The 16,955-nt window shown below is 44.6% G+C and overlaps 1 protein-coding gene across 1 annotated transcript in view; it reads left to right on the forward strand.

Annotated features, from left to right (window-relative positions):
- Window positions 1-16,955, forward strand: part of grk3 (G protein-coupled receptor kinase 3) — a 117,008-nt gene that overhangs the window by 67,828 nt on the left and 32,225 nt on the right. Inside the window, exons 3-9 of the mRNA XM_080742733.1 lie at window positions 4,709-4,782; window positions 5,962-6,063; window positions 8,736-8,810; window positions 9,365-9,426; window positions 10,797-10,848; window positions 11,208-11,299; window positions 12,613-12,712. Coding sequence (XP_080598859.1) covers window positions 4,709-4,782; window positions 5,962-6,063; window positions 8,736-8,810; window positions 9,365-9,426; window positions 10,797-10,848; window positions 11,208-11,299; window positions 12,613-12,712 — 557 coding nt within the window. The remainder of the gene's footprint in view (window positions 1-4,708; window positions 4,783-5,961; window positions 6,064-8,735; window positions 8,811-9,364; window positions 9,427-10,796; window positions 10,849-11,207; window positions 11,300-12,612; window positions 12,713-16,955) is intronic.

Genomic DNA, 16,955 nt, shown 5'->3' on the forward strand with positions numbered 1-16,955 from the left:
AAATAATGATATTTTAACCCCCCCTCCCCCCCACCCTGCACAAGCACTTGGAATTGTAGGAGTTGGCATTACATTTAGTTTGACTCGATCTATTCCGTTATGAGCATGTAGATCTGCTATTTTCACAATTTCTGCCTCTAATATTTGACATTTGACATTTTACCAATGTTTGACCAGAGGTACTAAAAAGATAATTAAAGTCCTTAAATTGTCACTTTAGAAATGTGTGCAGATACCCTGTATATTATACAGCACATATACTGTATGTTGGTCTGTTTACTGCTGAGTGAGATTTGGGGACCCCTCCGGGCGTCCTGACCCACAGGTTGAGAAACACTGCGTTAGGGGACCTGTTTTCCATGCCCTGGTCTACCAGGCTGGGATGGAATCAGGCTGGTGATCCAGTCAGGATGGGATCTTATTAGCTCTTCTATTTCAGTGGCACTAATTCCAAAATCTCCAATCAGGTAACAGCACAGGTCAGGGCAGCCGTGCAGTGACCACCCTTGAACCACTTGAACCCTGTACGGTTGACCGGAGTTCCTCTGGGCTCTATGCTAGCGTCTGTTCTGTTATTGTGGGGAAAGATTTTGCCGAAAATAGCCGATCAACAAGCTCACAACATGTCGCAGCGCAACGCGTCGTCAGGGACGGATTAACCCCCGCGAGGGCCCAGGGGCCGATAACATTTTAATATTTTATTATATTATTTTATATATTTAGTTCCAGGGACCCCAGAAGCAAATTTTAAGTTAAAAAAATATTTTCACTCTAAAAATACATATATTCAAAGATTTGCACAAATTTTCACGACTTTTCAAAAATAGCAGATCTACAAGCTCGCAGCGCGGCACTTGGTGCCGCGTTGTGAGCTTGTATATCTGCTATTTTTCAGTAGCTAAAGTATAAAATAATTCCAGGTCCTAAATGGGCTGTAAAGTGGGATGCTTGCTGGTACTGGCAGTACTGGATGTACTGGGGAGTGAGTGTCTGATGGTACTGGGTGTACTGGGGAGTGTGTGTTTGTTTGTGTACTGTGTGTACTGTGGAGTGTGTGTGAGGCTGGTAGCTCCCAGTGCAACAGCAGGAGGAGGAGGTTAATATAGCTCATGGTAGGCAGTGTGTCTCGTCGTCTCGCACCCTTTAAATCTGCACCGTTCCTCTTTCACTTCCACCGTAGCTGCAGGGCCTGTGGTAACAACACACGGGCGCACGCACGCACACGCAAGCCGCGACACACACACACACACACACACACACACACACACACACACAAACGCGGCATCCTCTGTAGGGGCAATTACCATAGCAACACAGAGGTCTCATATCATTGCCGCCTGTCGTCTGGAAAAAAACTCCCAAGTCACATTCCCATGTATATATATATATATATATATGTGTGTGTGTACAAACACAGGTCAACACGTTCATTTCATTAAAAATCACACCCGTGTGAAGTGGAGCTGTGTGTGTGTGTGTGTGTGTGTGTGTGTGTGTGTGTGTGTGTGTGTAGATCATGTGTACCGATTTTTGTGACATTTGAAGAAAATATGTAGGAAAAGGAGCAAAAAGTGTGTTTTGGAGAAAATTCAAGATGGCGGAAAATCTATCCTGGCGCAAATGGGCGTGGCCTATATGGGGAGATGCGTCTTGACCCAAGGAATCCAGGGAAAAAAGAATTTTAATTTTCCGATCTACGGTTCAAGAGTTACGGGGCAAAACGTAAAGTGGGCCGTTATAGCGCCACCATGAGGCCGAGTGATGTAATTATTTTTCGATTCATTCTTAAAATCATTATGAATCTCCTCTCCGAGGTTTGAAACTGTAGCTCCTATGGTTTACGAGAGAAAAATACTTGAAAGTGATTTCTTGCATTGTCCCATTATAAGTCAATGGGGACAATTAAGCGTCGTTTTTTGCCGATTACGTCGGCATGGTAAGGCGGATCGGAACGAAAGGTAATAGAACACCATTCCCGGCCGAGCCGCACATTTTGATGTATATATTGCGCGAGTGGCGTAAATGGTGCGGCACTAGTTACGCGCCGAAGTCAGGCTACATACACACAGACACACAGACAGACCCACACAGCCACGTATAGGGAGCTGCACACAGCTCCAAAAAAGTGAATAAAATAAATAAACCGTTGAAATGCTATGGAGATGCAAGGTTCCTGCCCGGCGGCCAGACGATATCTGGCCACCGCTGTAGATGTGTTTCACCAGATACCACACTCTGTCTGAGAGATGGCTTAGAATGCTTCCATTGTTCCTGGTGTGTGTGAGTGACTGAATTATGAGCAGTGTGTGTACAGTACGCATTTATGTGTTTATTAGAACAGATCCTACCGAGGGCTAAATACAGAGGGCTTCCAAGTTAAAGACAGTAAAAGGTCTTATTTGGGATGTTCCTTTTAGGCAGGGTGTTTAACTGTACTTATACTGTACTACATTTCAATTGTATTGACTATACTTGTACTGTTCTCCATTTTTGTCTAATAAAATAATCAGTCAATCAATCAATCAATCAATCCCCACTAGCTGCAGCCTCATTGGCGTCTCAAAAGCATTTAAAACCCTGGGGTCCAAGACAGAGATGTACATCAACAATTATATATCGACGTTGCCCGGCAGAAACCTCTTATCTCCGTATTATTACTATTATTATTTTGTAAATGTACGGCCTTGTTGATCATACTGCAGCGTAGGGATGGGATGATAATCGTTATTATCGCTATTATCTTTTATCGTGATAAAAAATACTCACGATAATCATATCGTGGAGATTAAAATGTATCGTGAAATTATCCTCCGTCATGCACATTGGCCTGTTTCTTAGGCTTGTTTGTTTTGTTTAGTTTTTAGTTGTTTCCCTTGATCACAAGGTTTAAAAGTCATTTAGATCACATATTATTCAGATAGATGATCATTGTGTGTATCCTATAGTTTCAATGTGCCGATTATTATTTCGATAGTATTGCTCGGAGGGATGCTACGTTCTTGGTTTAGCTGTGATCCTATAGTTTCAATGTTGAGATTATTATTTTGTCAGTCTATGGTTTAAACTGATGCTGCGTTCTTGGTTTACCTGTGATCCCAACTTACTGAGTCACTCACTACACCATCTCTCTTAGAGGTGGGCGATACGGTGATAAATATCGTTGAGAGACGATACAATGTCTCCACGATATGCCTTTTCAGAGATATCGTATATATGTACAGTATATATATATTGTGATACAATGCCTTGTAAAAAATCCTGTTGAATTGTTAACTCAGTCGGTGCCATATTTAAAGTGGGGACCTCTTGTATTGCCGGTTCACCAACAAAGGGTTAAAAAAATAGTGTGCACGCTGGTGCACACATTCGTGCACAGATCATGCACTATGCATGTGCATGCTTTTCACAGCTTTCAAACAAAAAAATCCGCTTGGAAATCCGTTCAGGCATTCAGGAGAAGGCTGCCCTTATGTTTTCTTCAAATGTAAACAAACATGGCTGCCATGTTTGAAAGATGGGGTTGGTATGGGGGTTAAACATGCAATTTCGCGATCGCGATCATGCTTAGTACACTGTTGGAGGTCCAAAATTTTTTTTTTCAAAAAATAATTTTTCATTTTTTTTTTCTTTTTTTTTTTTTATTATTTAAAAAAAAAAGACGTCCAGAAGACGTCTGGCAGGGAGGTCCATAGTGAAAAAGACGTTTTTATTATAAAAACGTCTTTTTTGGCAGGGTATGAGTTAATACAGAGATTCATTGCAGAATTTAATTTAAACCTGCATTTTGCTCTAAATCAGTAGTCCTCAAACTTTAAAATGTCAATGTCTCCCCTTAGATAGATACCTTTATTATCTCAAGGGGGAAATTCAGTTTAACTCTTGACAGTGTACAAATGGAACCAAATGGACCCGTAAGGGTCCATTTGGTTACATTTGTACACTGTCAGAGTCCCTGGACCCCACTTTGAGGACCACTGTTCTAAATGTTCTGTTACTCCTTTTTCCTGTAGTTCTTGTTACCTTATAGGTGGTTGTACCGTTATCGTGATATTGTATTTTCCATATGGCCCACACCTAGCGCCTCTGCATGTGTTTTATGATGCGTTTGCCTCTGCTTATTGTAGGTCACTGGATAAAGAGCGCCTGATGAATGCCTACATTTGTAAAAAGCCTGGTGTTCCGTGTCACAAACTGTGTAAAATGAGCTGGTCTCTATAAGAGGAAACCATTCATTTACCAACCCGAGCTCCATTACACAACTCTTGTTGCTTTTAATGGCTTCTGCTTAATATTGTGCAATATTTTCCATGTTCTGCTCGTTGGCCCTTTATTGATTTGTAAAACTGGTGGTTCTCATTCAAAGTGGGGTCCAGGGACCTCCCCAGGGGTCCATGTAGATCAGCTATTATTCAGAAAATCTTGAGGGGAAAAAAAGAAGGAAGAATTTGGTATATATTTTTAAACATATTAAACAAAAACATCTTATATGAGGGGGGGTTCCTGCCTGGCACACATTATTTCCAGTGGCGTTCTTGATGTGAAAACACTGCCTTACACTGTAGTTGTAGATGTCAAACGTATGGATTAGATCAGTTTAGGCCGTGACTAGGGGTGCAACGGTTCAGTCAGCCCATGGTTCGGTTCGTATCTAGTGATGACTGTGTCCAGCTGCTCTGACCAGTGTGTGGTGTTTGCTTTGTCTCCACAGGTTTCCTTCTCTTCAAGGACTTCTGTCTGAACGAGATAGATGAAGCTGTCCCTCAACTCAAGTTCTATGAAGAGGTACTGTCTGTCTGTCTGTCGGTCTGTCTGATTGAAAATTAAATCCTTCCTCTTTTCCCACGCCATTGACATTAACCCATTTAGGCCTGACAAAACACCTAAAAAAAATCCTCTAAATCCTAACCGTTTTCTGAAAAACCCATGTTTCTATGTCAGTGGTTCTCAAGTTGTCAAGGACCCCCTGCCCTAGAATGATATGTATTTGACCGCGGACCCCCATCTGAACATATTTAGTTCCAGGGACCAAGGGAAAGGAGGATTTGCGTTTTAAATGTCTTTAAAAAATGCTTTAGAAAAACCGTGCATTCAAAGATTTGCACACATTTTCACGGTTTTTCAAAAATAGCAGATCTACAAGCTTGCAGCGCGGCACTCGGTGCCACGCTGTGAGCTTGTATATCCATGATCTGTATCCCCGAAAGAAACACTTATTGTTGAGTTTCCCGATGTGCATCTACTGCTGTTTGTGTGGTTAAAACGTGAACACAAATAAAGATGTTAAACGTTTGCAGTGGGGATTAGAGTGCTTCATATGCTGATGCGTGAGAGAGATTAGTGTATAATCCCAGATCTGTGTTCAGATTAAGACCATCTCGGACCGTGGTTCCCAAATTCTGTCCCTCGAGACCCAAAAGAGAAATTAGAAGTTTGCCCAGGAGGCCGGGACCCAAACTTGTGGAAATGGCAGATCTACAAGCACACAACGTGTCGCTTCGTGCCACGTTGTGAGCTTGTAGATCAGCTATTTTCACAACTTCTTAAACATTTGTTATCTAATAAATAGAATTTATTTTATTTTTATGCATGTATTTATCAAATTATTTGGAAAACCACAGAGTTTATCTTTAATTCATGAAGATGAAAAGGATATTTTTTCTTTTCTTAAAAAAAAGAGAATTCAAAAGAAAATGTAGTAAAAAAAAGACATTAAGAGATATTTACTTGCGACTCGTAAAAGCTTGTCCAACCAAGTGTTTAGGAAACGGTGATCTAGGAAGTGCTTGGCCGGGTCTCTTTGTTGTTGTGTTGCCTGCTAATCCGACCCGATGTGATAGTTTCAGATCAACAGTTAGCCGTGTTGCTAATCTGACCTGACGCGATGGTTCCAGATAAACATTCAGCCGCGCTGCTAATCTGCCTCAGATTAACAGTTAGCTGTGCTGCTCTAATCCCTTTCAGATTAAAGACTATGAGAAGCTGGACTCGGAGGAGGAGCGATTGTGTCGCAGCCGACAGATCTACGACGGCTACATCATGAAGGAGCTACTGTCCTGTTCGCATGTGAGGATCTGAATCTATACCGCATCTCTAACTCCTACACCCCAAGACATACTGCATCTCTACCACATTTAGGGGTCATGTCCACAGAACGCGCCCTTTGAGCCTAGTGCTCACACACTGTGTAGATATCATGTCCGTAGTGCTCACACAGTGTTGACCAGGGGTGTGCAACATCTCTTTCCAGGGGGCCATACTGACTTTGATAAAGTGAGTGAAGGGCCACACATTGGACAATTGAAACTTGAAACACATAGTGCTGAATTAGGAGAATTTGATAGACACGACAGACAAACATATTGACGATTCTGTGTGGTGTCTTTAAGGCTGATGAACTAGACTAGACTAGATCGATGGCAGTCTATTTCACTGTTACATTATAAAAATGTAACATTTGAGTACATACGGATGTAATATGGAATTCAGTATATCCCTAAAAAAACATAATGCTGCCTTTTAAGATGTAGATTTTATGGGGGTAATTTCGAGGCCGTATTTAGATGGTCGAAGGGTCAGGTACAGAGCTTGACATTAACTTTTTGATGAACTTGTACAACGGACAAGTACATTTTTAATGAATTTACTTGTCCCGGACAACAGGACAAGCCTTAATGTCAAGCCCTGATGGAAGACTGTGTCTTTACCATAGAGATACATGGCTGACTGGCACGTCCAGCTCTAAAGTTATCTCTCTGTGGACAGGACCCCCTAACTGATGCTCCTCTCTCAAAGCTCCATGTGAAGGAAAGTTAAAAGAGATTTCTCCCCATGCAGCACCGGGGGAGAATGCACTACTTTACCTTCTCACTGACACTCTGAGTGCACAGAATGAAACATTCTGCACTTCTGTGGATGAATTCCTCTCTGGGCTCCCCTGAATTTGCCCCTTTACTATTTTATGATGTTTGTTGGTTCTCTCCGAGAGAGCACAAAACACGCGCATGCACACACACAAACACACGCGCGCACACACACACACACACACACACACACACACACACACACATACATACACACACACACACACACACACACACACACACACACACACACATACACACACACACACACACACACACACACATACACACACACACACACACACACACACACACACACACACAGGTTTGTATTACTACTACTGGCGAGGACATCAGGATTTAAGGATGGAATTGAAAGCATCTGATAAAAGCGGAAAAATACTTTTCGGTGTGCAACATCGACCATTCAGTATAAAAGTATATCTGAGTCTTTTCCTAGTTTCCTAAAATCTCTTAAAATTCATTCCTTTTGGTCCTCACAAGTATAGAGACACACACTGTTTCATAGGTATAAAACAGTTGATCTTATAATGTAGATGGTGTTGTGCGTTTGTATGCACGCATACTGCAAAACATTTATTTATTCATTACAGTATTATTGGTATTGTTATTATTTTCATACTGCAGAACCTATTAAGACTCCCGACTATTAGACCCACTGGTAAACCTTGTAATTGTCACCATGTGGTCAAAGGAAACAAGCCAGTCAACACACACACACACACACACACACACACACACACACACACACACACACACACACACACACACACACACAGTCACACACATATCGGAAAATACCACATCATTGCATTGCATCATCTGTATTCAAGGGAACTGACTGCAATAAAGCAGCAAGCCTGCAACACTCCAGATTAAATCTTAAGTCTTTAAGGTGCACAGCTCGATAATGACATGAAAGTGAGGAAACAGCCAGCACGCAATGACTGTCCCTTTCACTTGGTTTATTTATCTCTCTCGGACGGAAACGACAGACGCGCTTCGACCAACTGGTCTTCCTCGGCGTCGCCGACGATCGAAACGCGGAGGAAGAGCGGTTGGTTGGCAGTAGGGATGGGACGATATGAAAATTTTATATCGCGATTATTGTGTCAAAAGAAATCGCGATTTACAGATATTATCGCTATAATCAACATCCATTATCCTGGGGCGGAACATTTGAAAAAAAGACTATCAATTACTTATATTATAAGTACCTTTTACCAATTATAGAGGGTTTAAGTGGTACCGGATATGCAGCTCGGCAAATAAAAGGTGAATTGATCCCAGTGCATGACGGAGGACGATAGCACGATAAATGAAATCTTCACAATACGATTATCGCAAGTGTTTTTTATCACGATAAACGATAATATCGCGCATCGTTCCATCCCTAGTTGGCAGAGGCGTCATTTGGGTATGGCAAGGTATGGCAGCGGCCATACCTTGGCTACAGGGGGGAAAATAATCTATATTTCTACAGTACTTCTTAAAATAAATCCATCATGCCTGTCTCTAAGGCAGGGGTAGGCAACCTTAGGCACGGGTGCCAACATTGGCACAGGGGAGGGTGATCACTGGCACACTGGCAGAAGTGTGAGAAAGAGGATTTATATTTAAAAGTCAAAAGGACTTGCTGATCCCTGGTTGCTGATCCCTGCTCTAAGGTATGGCAACATGATTGGTGTCTTACCCGCGCGCCTTCAAGACACCAATCATGTTGCCATACCTTAGCTTTTGATGAACTGACGCCACTGGCAGTTGGTCGAAACGTGTCCGTTGTTTCTGTCTAGGTGTTCTTGAGCCTCTCTCCCACTTCTTGTCTTTAACAATTTAAACATTGTGTCTTTTCAGCCGTTCTCCAAAAAGGCCGTGGACCACGTTCAGACCCACCTGGCAAAGAAACTGGTGCCTCCAACTCTCTTCCAGGTAAGCCTCTATGTGCTGTACATCAGGGGTCTTCAATGTTTATTCACGCCAAGGACCCCTTAGCTGAGAGAGAGATTCAGCAGAGACCCCCACACTACATGTTATAGAAGGGCTTCATTGACTATCAGTGTTGTGTAAATTAATGTTTTAGGGTTCTCAGACATATAGTCATGGCTAAAAATATTGGCACCCTTGCATTTGTAAAACAGGAAAGAAAAATCCAGATGCTTGGCAAATGAAAACATATTTTGCATCAACATACAGTATTTGGTTTGCAGAGGAACACAACATAAAACTAGAATAAATACAGAATCCTAGCTCCTTCTACAAAGAAACCTGCAGACATACTTACTGTAAATACACTGTACTTGAATTTCAAGCAGGCTATTCACCTGTCGGAGTTGATTTAAATCTTTAGTAATCACTAATCCACCAGTTTAAATGGAGTAAAGCCCTCATTCTGCTGTTTTGTGTCACAAAAAGCCTTCAACACACCTGATCTACAAGCTTCATGTGGTTAAGTGTTACTGTTGTGTTTGTGTGTCCTCCTGCAGCCATACATTGTGGAGATCTGTGACAGCCTGCGAGGAAAGATCTTCCACAAGTTCATAGAGAGGTAAGAGGAGTCTTTATTAAGCACACGGTCTTAATTATTGTCTTATTAATTAAGCACAGTGTCTTAATTAACTGAGAACAAGGGCACTTTGGTAGAGGTTTGTGCAGTTGTATAGTTTCCTCATCGTGATCGAACTCCAGATATTGGCGAGATATCTTTGCTCTTTTGCTCCGTTGATTATAAAATAAATCCTGTTGATGTTAACTGTTTGGAGATCCAGATTTGTGGAGCCAGTCCGGGTCTTGTTCCTAATACAAAATAAAAAGCTGTACTGGGTTTGTGATGTCACATATTGAACCAAAATGCTTTGATTACCGTAATTGCTGGACTATAAGCCGCGGCTTTTTTCCCATATTTTGAACCCTGCGGCTTATACAACGGTGCGGCTTATATAGAGATTTTTACAGCTAACGGCCAGTTAGTTAGTTTTACAATGGTCTTTAACAAGGATGTATGTCGTCACTGTCGGGCAGAAACCTTGTATCGCCAAGTTTCAAATTTGTAATTTTTTTCGCAAAGTAAAGCACTGCTTCATCATACAAGGCCATCGCACAAAAATAGTGAAAACAGCTGATCTACAAGCACACAACGCCTCGCACCGCGAGGCGTTGTGTGCTTGTAGATCGGCTGTTTTCACTAGTTTAAATCATTTTAAAAATGATAAATACAAAACAAACAGATTTGGACATACAAGGTTTCCACTCGACAACGACGATATATAGATTCTTACAGCTAACAGCCACCAGGGGCGCTCTAGCGGGAAGCAGGAAGGACACCTGCGGCTTATAGTCAGGTGCGGCTTATATATGTAGACATTTGTTTTTTGTTCTAGATTTAGCTGGTGCGGCTTATATTCGGGTGCGGCTTATAGTCCAGCAATTACGGGTATGTTTGTTTATGAGCTAAAAGAGTGACGTTGAAATTGCCACAGATGATCATCATTAGACATTGGTAGACACATGTCTGAGCCATCCACAGTCCACCTGTGAGACACAGACATGGCAACCATCCCACAGTGCAGTGGTCTTCAAACCTTCTCACCGACCCCCATAACTCTGAGAATGTACAAATATAAGCTCTCGGAGTTACAGACATGTAAGGATCCGTTTGATTGATTCCATTTGTCCGCATTCGGAGTTGCAGTTGCTTTGAGAACCACTGGCATAGTGAGCATTAATGAAGGCCCTTATGGAGATGGTACAAGGCAAGCTCACACACATTGTGAGCTTGTAACTACATTTTTTCCTTTGTTTTCTTTTTTGACATAATGTGAAATCTTTTGAGAGTCTTCGAAAATGTGGCCAAAATTGGGACGCTAGGTTTGATGGTCACTAATTAATTTTTGTTTTTGTTTCTCTTTCTCCCTTCAGTGACAAATTTACTCGTTTTTGCCAGTGGAAAAATGTGGAGCTCAACATCCATGTGAGTACCGTAGTACAATCTACAACTTAACAGACGCATTTACTACTCCAACCCGAGAAACCCAGGAAAAAGCTGTTGGTCCAGGCCGCTTCGCCCGAGAATTTAATTTGATTTAATTTATGAAAAATAATCCAAAATCGGATCGCCGATCGGCGGCCCAGTTTTAAAGTTTTTGAACAGGGCTTAATTATACTTTTTGTTTTATGGAGACACATTGGCTACTTACCTGATTATACCAACGTCCTGGACAAAATCTAATAATTGAGCCATACATCATCAGACTCTAGCCTTGCTCTTTATCCTCCCGTCTCCTGCTTGTTTGATAGCATTGCTTATCGTGCCTCTCCTCCTCTGTGCAGTTAACCATGAACGACTTCAGCGTGCACCGGATCATCGGCAGGGGTGGATTTGGGGAGGTTTACGGCTGCAGAAAGGCTGACACAGGCAAGATGTAAGTATCCCATTCTGCACTAAATGATAAAAGATGCAAGTATCCCATTCTGCACTAAATGATAGATGGGGGAGTCGCTACTCTCTGGTAGCTAGCGAGCTGGGAGACTTATCTAGGCCCTGTTGAAAAGTGCAGACGGAAGCTCTTTCATAGTGCTTGTGAATGAGTATGGGGAGGTGGTGGGAGGGCGTTCCACATTGTTGGTGGTGGAAAAGGTATTCGCATGTTTTACACAAGTAAAAGTTTCAATAATGCTATGTAGAAATACTCTGTTAACAAGTCTGGAATTCAAAATGTACTTGAGTAAAAGTGGAAAAGTATTGGTATCAAGATGTACTTAAAGTACCAAAAGTAGAAAGCACTCATTATGCAGGATGTCCCATTTCAGGTTTTCAAATGTATAAAAATCTTTTGAAAATGGCAGATCTACAAGCTCACTATGAGTCCCACCGTGATGCATCGTGATTGGTATAAAATAGGGCTAAAGTGGTTTATGTATGTTTTATAAGATTATAATTTATATCTGTAATTTAGTAGTAACTAAATTTTCAGATACATTTTGTGGAGTAAAAGTACAATATTTGGATCTGTGATGTAGTGGAGTAGAAGTAAAAGTATTGGAAATTGGAAATACTCAAGTAAAGTACAAATAACTCAAAAGGGTACTTAAGTACAGTACTTAAATAAATGTACTTAGTTACTTTACACCACTGCAATTCCTTCAGACCCAAGGTTTTTTTTGTTTTGTTTTTTGTTTTCGGAGAACCAAAAACTGAATATTCTATCAGGCACAGAACGTCGACATGGGGTTCCGGGGACCCCCACACAGGGGTCCTCGAGGGGCTTCCAGAGTGGTCCCCCGCTAAATGCCTTAATCCACTTAATTTGATGTTTCTGGTATTCGGAAAAAATTGCCGATCTACAATTACCTCGCTGGGTTTTGTTTTCTGCCGCTGTATCAGCAAGTATCAGCAAATATATGGCTGACTTATTTTCACCCACTCTCTCTCTCTCTCTCTCTCTCTCTCTCTCTCTCTCTCTCTGTCCTATTAACCGCCTCCCTCACGCAGACAGCGCAAATAAAAGGCTGATGAAATAAATTATACATCTAAGATTGACCTCCTGTTGGCTGTCTGCAGGGGTGTCTTTAGTTGTCTGTTTTCTGATCTACTGTGTGTGTGTGTGTGTGTGTGTGTGTGTGTGTGTGTGTGTGTGTGTGTGTGTGTGTGTGTGTGTGTGTGTGTGTGTGTGTGTGTGTGTGTGTGTGTGTGTGTGTGTGTGTGTGTGTGTGTGTGTGTGTGTGTGTGTGTCAGGTATGCCATGAAGTGTTTGGATAAGAAGAGGATTAAAATGAAGCAGGGAGAGACTCTGGCGCTCAACGAAAGAATTATGCTGTCATTAGTCAGCACAGGAGTGAGTTACACACACACACACACACACACACACACACACACACACGTTTGTGTTACTGTACCTGTGAGGACATCAACATTTATGATTTTTGAAAAATCCTGAACATTAATTTTGTTCAAATCTTTGAATATATATTTTTTAAACATTTGTAACTCAAATATTTGCTTCTGGGGGGTCCCTTTTGAGATGGGGGTCCGTGGCCAAATACATGTCATTTTGGGGATCCTTGACATGGAAAACGTTTGAGAAACACAGCTTTTAGAAGAAGGATTTCGAAGACAACTATAGAATGAAACGTATTCAAAGACTTGCACAAATGTTCACGATTTAAAAAAAATAGCAGATCTACAAGCTCCGAGTGCACCGAGTGCCGCGCTTGCGAGCTTGTAGATCTGCTATTTTTTAATAGTTAAAGCATAAAATAATGGTTAAAGTAATCTATCAAGAATCATTTGACCTCCAACCTCTAAATCTCACAATGTCTAACTCTACTAGACTTGTCGGGACGTTGAGTCATCACAAGTATTGTAATACACACACACGCGTGTGCAAACGCACGCATGCACACACACACACACACACACACACACACACACACACACACACACACACACACACACACACACACACACACAACATAATACATCTTCTCAGTGTCATGACGTACACGCACACAGACACTGATGAAATAAGGCTCTATTAAAATGATGAGTGTGCGTATGCGCAGCCTCCATCTCACTAAGGACCATAACTATGAGATTTGATGAAAGGAAGAAATGCAGTGTTGACACATCATGTTCCCTGGTACTGAAGTAGAGTGATTAAAACCGTGACACATACTCATTGCTGTGATACATTATGAAAGGAAAATATTCATATTTTGTGTTCTTTAGTGTTGAATATCTCTCTCTTGCACGCACTCACTCACCACTGATTCATGGGTTTCATTTGTAGTCCTACACCGGCCATGTTGAGGACCAACACAGGTGTTCTGATTGGTGTAGAACGAGAGTTATGCATATAACTATGGTTCTATGAATACCGGATAACCGCCAGAGGCGGTGTATGAACACCGTGGATAAACATCACGCGCTTGCGCAGAGGTCGAATTCTAATAACAACATAGTCACCCGTGACCCTGTGTGCCTGTGCGTGAGCACGTACACTGCCTACATAGGCAGGACGCACACAAGGACCTCCCTCGTGAAAATCTTTTCGTCTGGGATTCCGAGTGACAGACATCTCTGGCGGTTATCCGGTATTCATAGAACCATAGTTATATGCATAACTCTCGTTCTATTTCATACCTCCTAACCGCCAGAGGCGGTGTATGAACACCGTGGATAACGTATATCAACATGGTCACGAGGAACCTGCACTCACCAACCATCAGTTACAGGTCGAGGAGGCCGACAACACAGCCATCTGGACCAGTCGAGGGGCAGCAACATTCACCCGGTAGAAGCGGGCGAACGTAGAGGGGGAAGCCCATGTTGCCGCCGCACAGATATCCATCAGTGGCACGCCCTTCAGTGCCGCCCAGGAGGTGGACACCTTCCTGGTGGAATGGCACTTCACTGGAGGAGCCGGCAGCCCCTTCCGCTCATAAGCCTGCAAAACGGCATCAATGATCCAGTGAGCAAGACGTTGCTTGGACAGAGCATGTCCCTTCCTGTGCCCTCCATAGCAGAGGAAGAGAGCATCCGACTTCCGAAACGCCATCGTGCTGTCAATGTACTGCCTCAGGGCCCGAATGGGACACAATCGCACATCATGACTCGACCCCTCCGCCCCTGGGTGCGCAGCATAAGCTGTCAGATTGACAGGCTGGTTGACGTGAAAGGCTGAAATCCTTTTCGGCAGGAAAGAGGGGTTGGGCCACATGGTAACCCCAGAGCCATCCGAGGACCACCTCAAACAGTCCATAGCGACAGATAGGGCATGGAGTTCCCCTACTCGCTTGGCAGACGTGATGGCAAGGAGAAAGGCGGTTTTAGCAGACAGCCACTTGAGACCAGCCTGCTCCAGCGGCTCAAACGGCGGAGAACATAAGGCTTCCAGGACCATAGGCAAGTCCCACGAGGGCACTCTAGCCACGTGCGGGGGGTGCAATCTGAGCACTGCCTTCAGAAATCGACTGACCAGCGGATGAGACCCCAGCGTCCGACCGTCCACCAGCACATGCCGAGCTGAGATGGCAGCAACATACACCTTCATAGTAGAGGACGAGAGCCCCTTGACCAGCAACGTCTGAAGATACCGTAGCAGTCTCTGCACAGAGCACCTGACCGGATCCTCGTGTTGAGACTCGCACCACTTGCAGAACAGCTTCCACCTGTTTGCATAAAGCGCTCTTGTGGAGGGCGCATGAGCGTTGAGCAGGGTCTGGACAACTGCCTCATCGCAGGACTCTAGCAGAGACCCTGGCCCCTCAGGGGCCAGACATGGAGCTGAAGGCGATCTGGCTGGGGATGCCAAATGCGGCCCTGCACCTGTGACAGGAGATCCTGCCTCGACGGGAGGGGCCAAGGCGTTCCAATGAGAAGCCGCCTGATCATGGGGAACCAGATCCTCCCTGGCCAGTAAGGAGCCACCAGCAGCACTGTGTGACTGCCTGTGGCTATCCTGTGAAGTGTCAGCGTGAGCATGGGCAAAGGAGGGAACGCATATAAGAGGCCTGGCGGCCATGGGTGAGCGAACGCGTCCTGTCCCAATGGACAGGCTGGATCCGACAGGGAGAACCACTGCTGGCAGTGCGTTGACTCGCTTGAGGCAAAGAGATCCACCTCTGCCTTGCCGTACTTTTCCCAGATCCGTTGGACCACGGCCGGGTTCAATCTCCACTCCCCCGGTGGAGGATCCTGACGGGACAGCAAATCCGCTGCCTGGTTGCAGACTCCCGGTAGGTGCACTGCCCGGAGACTGCGAAGGCGAGGAAAAGCCCACTTGAGGAGCCTCTGGGCCTCCAGCAGACACTCCTTGGATCTGATGCCACCCTGATGGTTCACGTGGTACACCGTTGCTACGTTGTCCGACTTGACAAGGACATGCCTCCCCTCCAAGGCAGGAAGGAAGTATTTGAGGGCCAAGTACACTGCCCGGAGTTCCAGCACATTTATGTGTAGTCGCCTCTCCTGAGGGCCCCAGCACCCTCTGACTGCCCTGTGCTCCCATAAGGCTCCCCAGCCTGACAGGGAAGCGTCCGTCACCACCAACTCCCGGCGGGAGGGTAGTGCCCCCATGGGCACGCCCCGGCACAGTCTCTCCCTTCTCCTCCACGGCTCCAGCAACCGACGGTGATGACTGGAGATCGTCACCAGACTCTCCTGATCCCACACGGGGTCGAGGCCCAAGCCGTTGACCCACACCTGCAGAGGCCGCACTGACAGGAGCCCAAGAGGTACAAGCCTGGATACCGATATCAGTAAACCCAGCAGCCTGAGGAGCAGTCCATACTCGAGCGTGGTGCTTCTCCGCACATGAGACACAAGCTCCAGGATGCTGTCCACTCGCCGTGGAGAGGGGCAGGCCATCATTGAAACGGAGTTGAGGGCGATTCCAATGAATACAGTTTCCTGACTGGGAGTCAAGGAGCTCTTGGTGAGGTTCACTGTGAGCCCCAGTTGCGCCACATGGTTCAAGAGGGCCGATGTGTCGCTGAGTACCTGTCCTCGAGTCGACGCGCACACCAGCCAATCGTCGAGGTACGGGAGAATCCGCATCCCTCTGTCCTGGAGCGGGGCCAGCGCCGCCGCTACGAACCTGGTGAAGACCCGGGGGCTGAGAGAGAGGCCAAACGGAAGGACCCGGAACTGGTATGCCTGACCCTCGAAGGCGAACCGGAGGAACTGTCTGTGGTCTGGTGCTATTGGCACGTGAAAATAAGCATCTTTTAAATCTATACTGGTGAACCAGTCCTTTGCTGCCACAGCTTGGATAACGTCCACTGGGCGCAACATCTTGAAATGAAAAGTCTTCAGGAATTGGTTCAGATTCCTGAGATCGAGGATTGGCCGAAGTGTGCCATCCTTCTTTGGGATAAGAAAATAATTTGAGTAGAACCCTCTTAGCCTTGCTGAACCAGGTACACTCTCTATGGCATCCTTCACTAGGAGCTCTGTAATTTCCTGTCTGAGGGCCTGAGACCTCAGCGGATCGTCGACCACGGTCATCCTCACCCCGGTGAATGCTGGGGGCCGACGTCTGAACTGAATCCTGTATCCTCCGGATATGGTGGAAAGTA

This window comes from Nannobrachium achirus, assembly GCF_963921795.1.
Source record: "Nannobrachium achirus genome assembly, chromosome: 15".
Classification (NCBI taxonomy): domain Eukaryota; kingdom Metazoa; phylum Chordata; class Actinopteri; order Myctophiformes; family Myctophidae; genus Nannobrachium; species Nannobrachium achirus.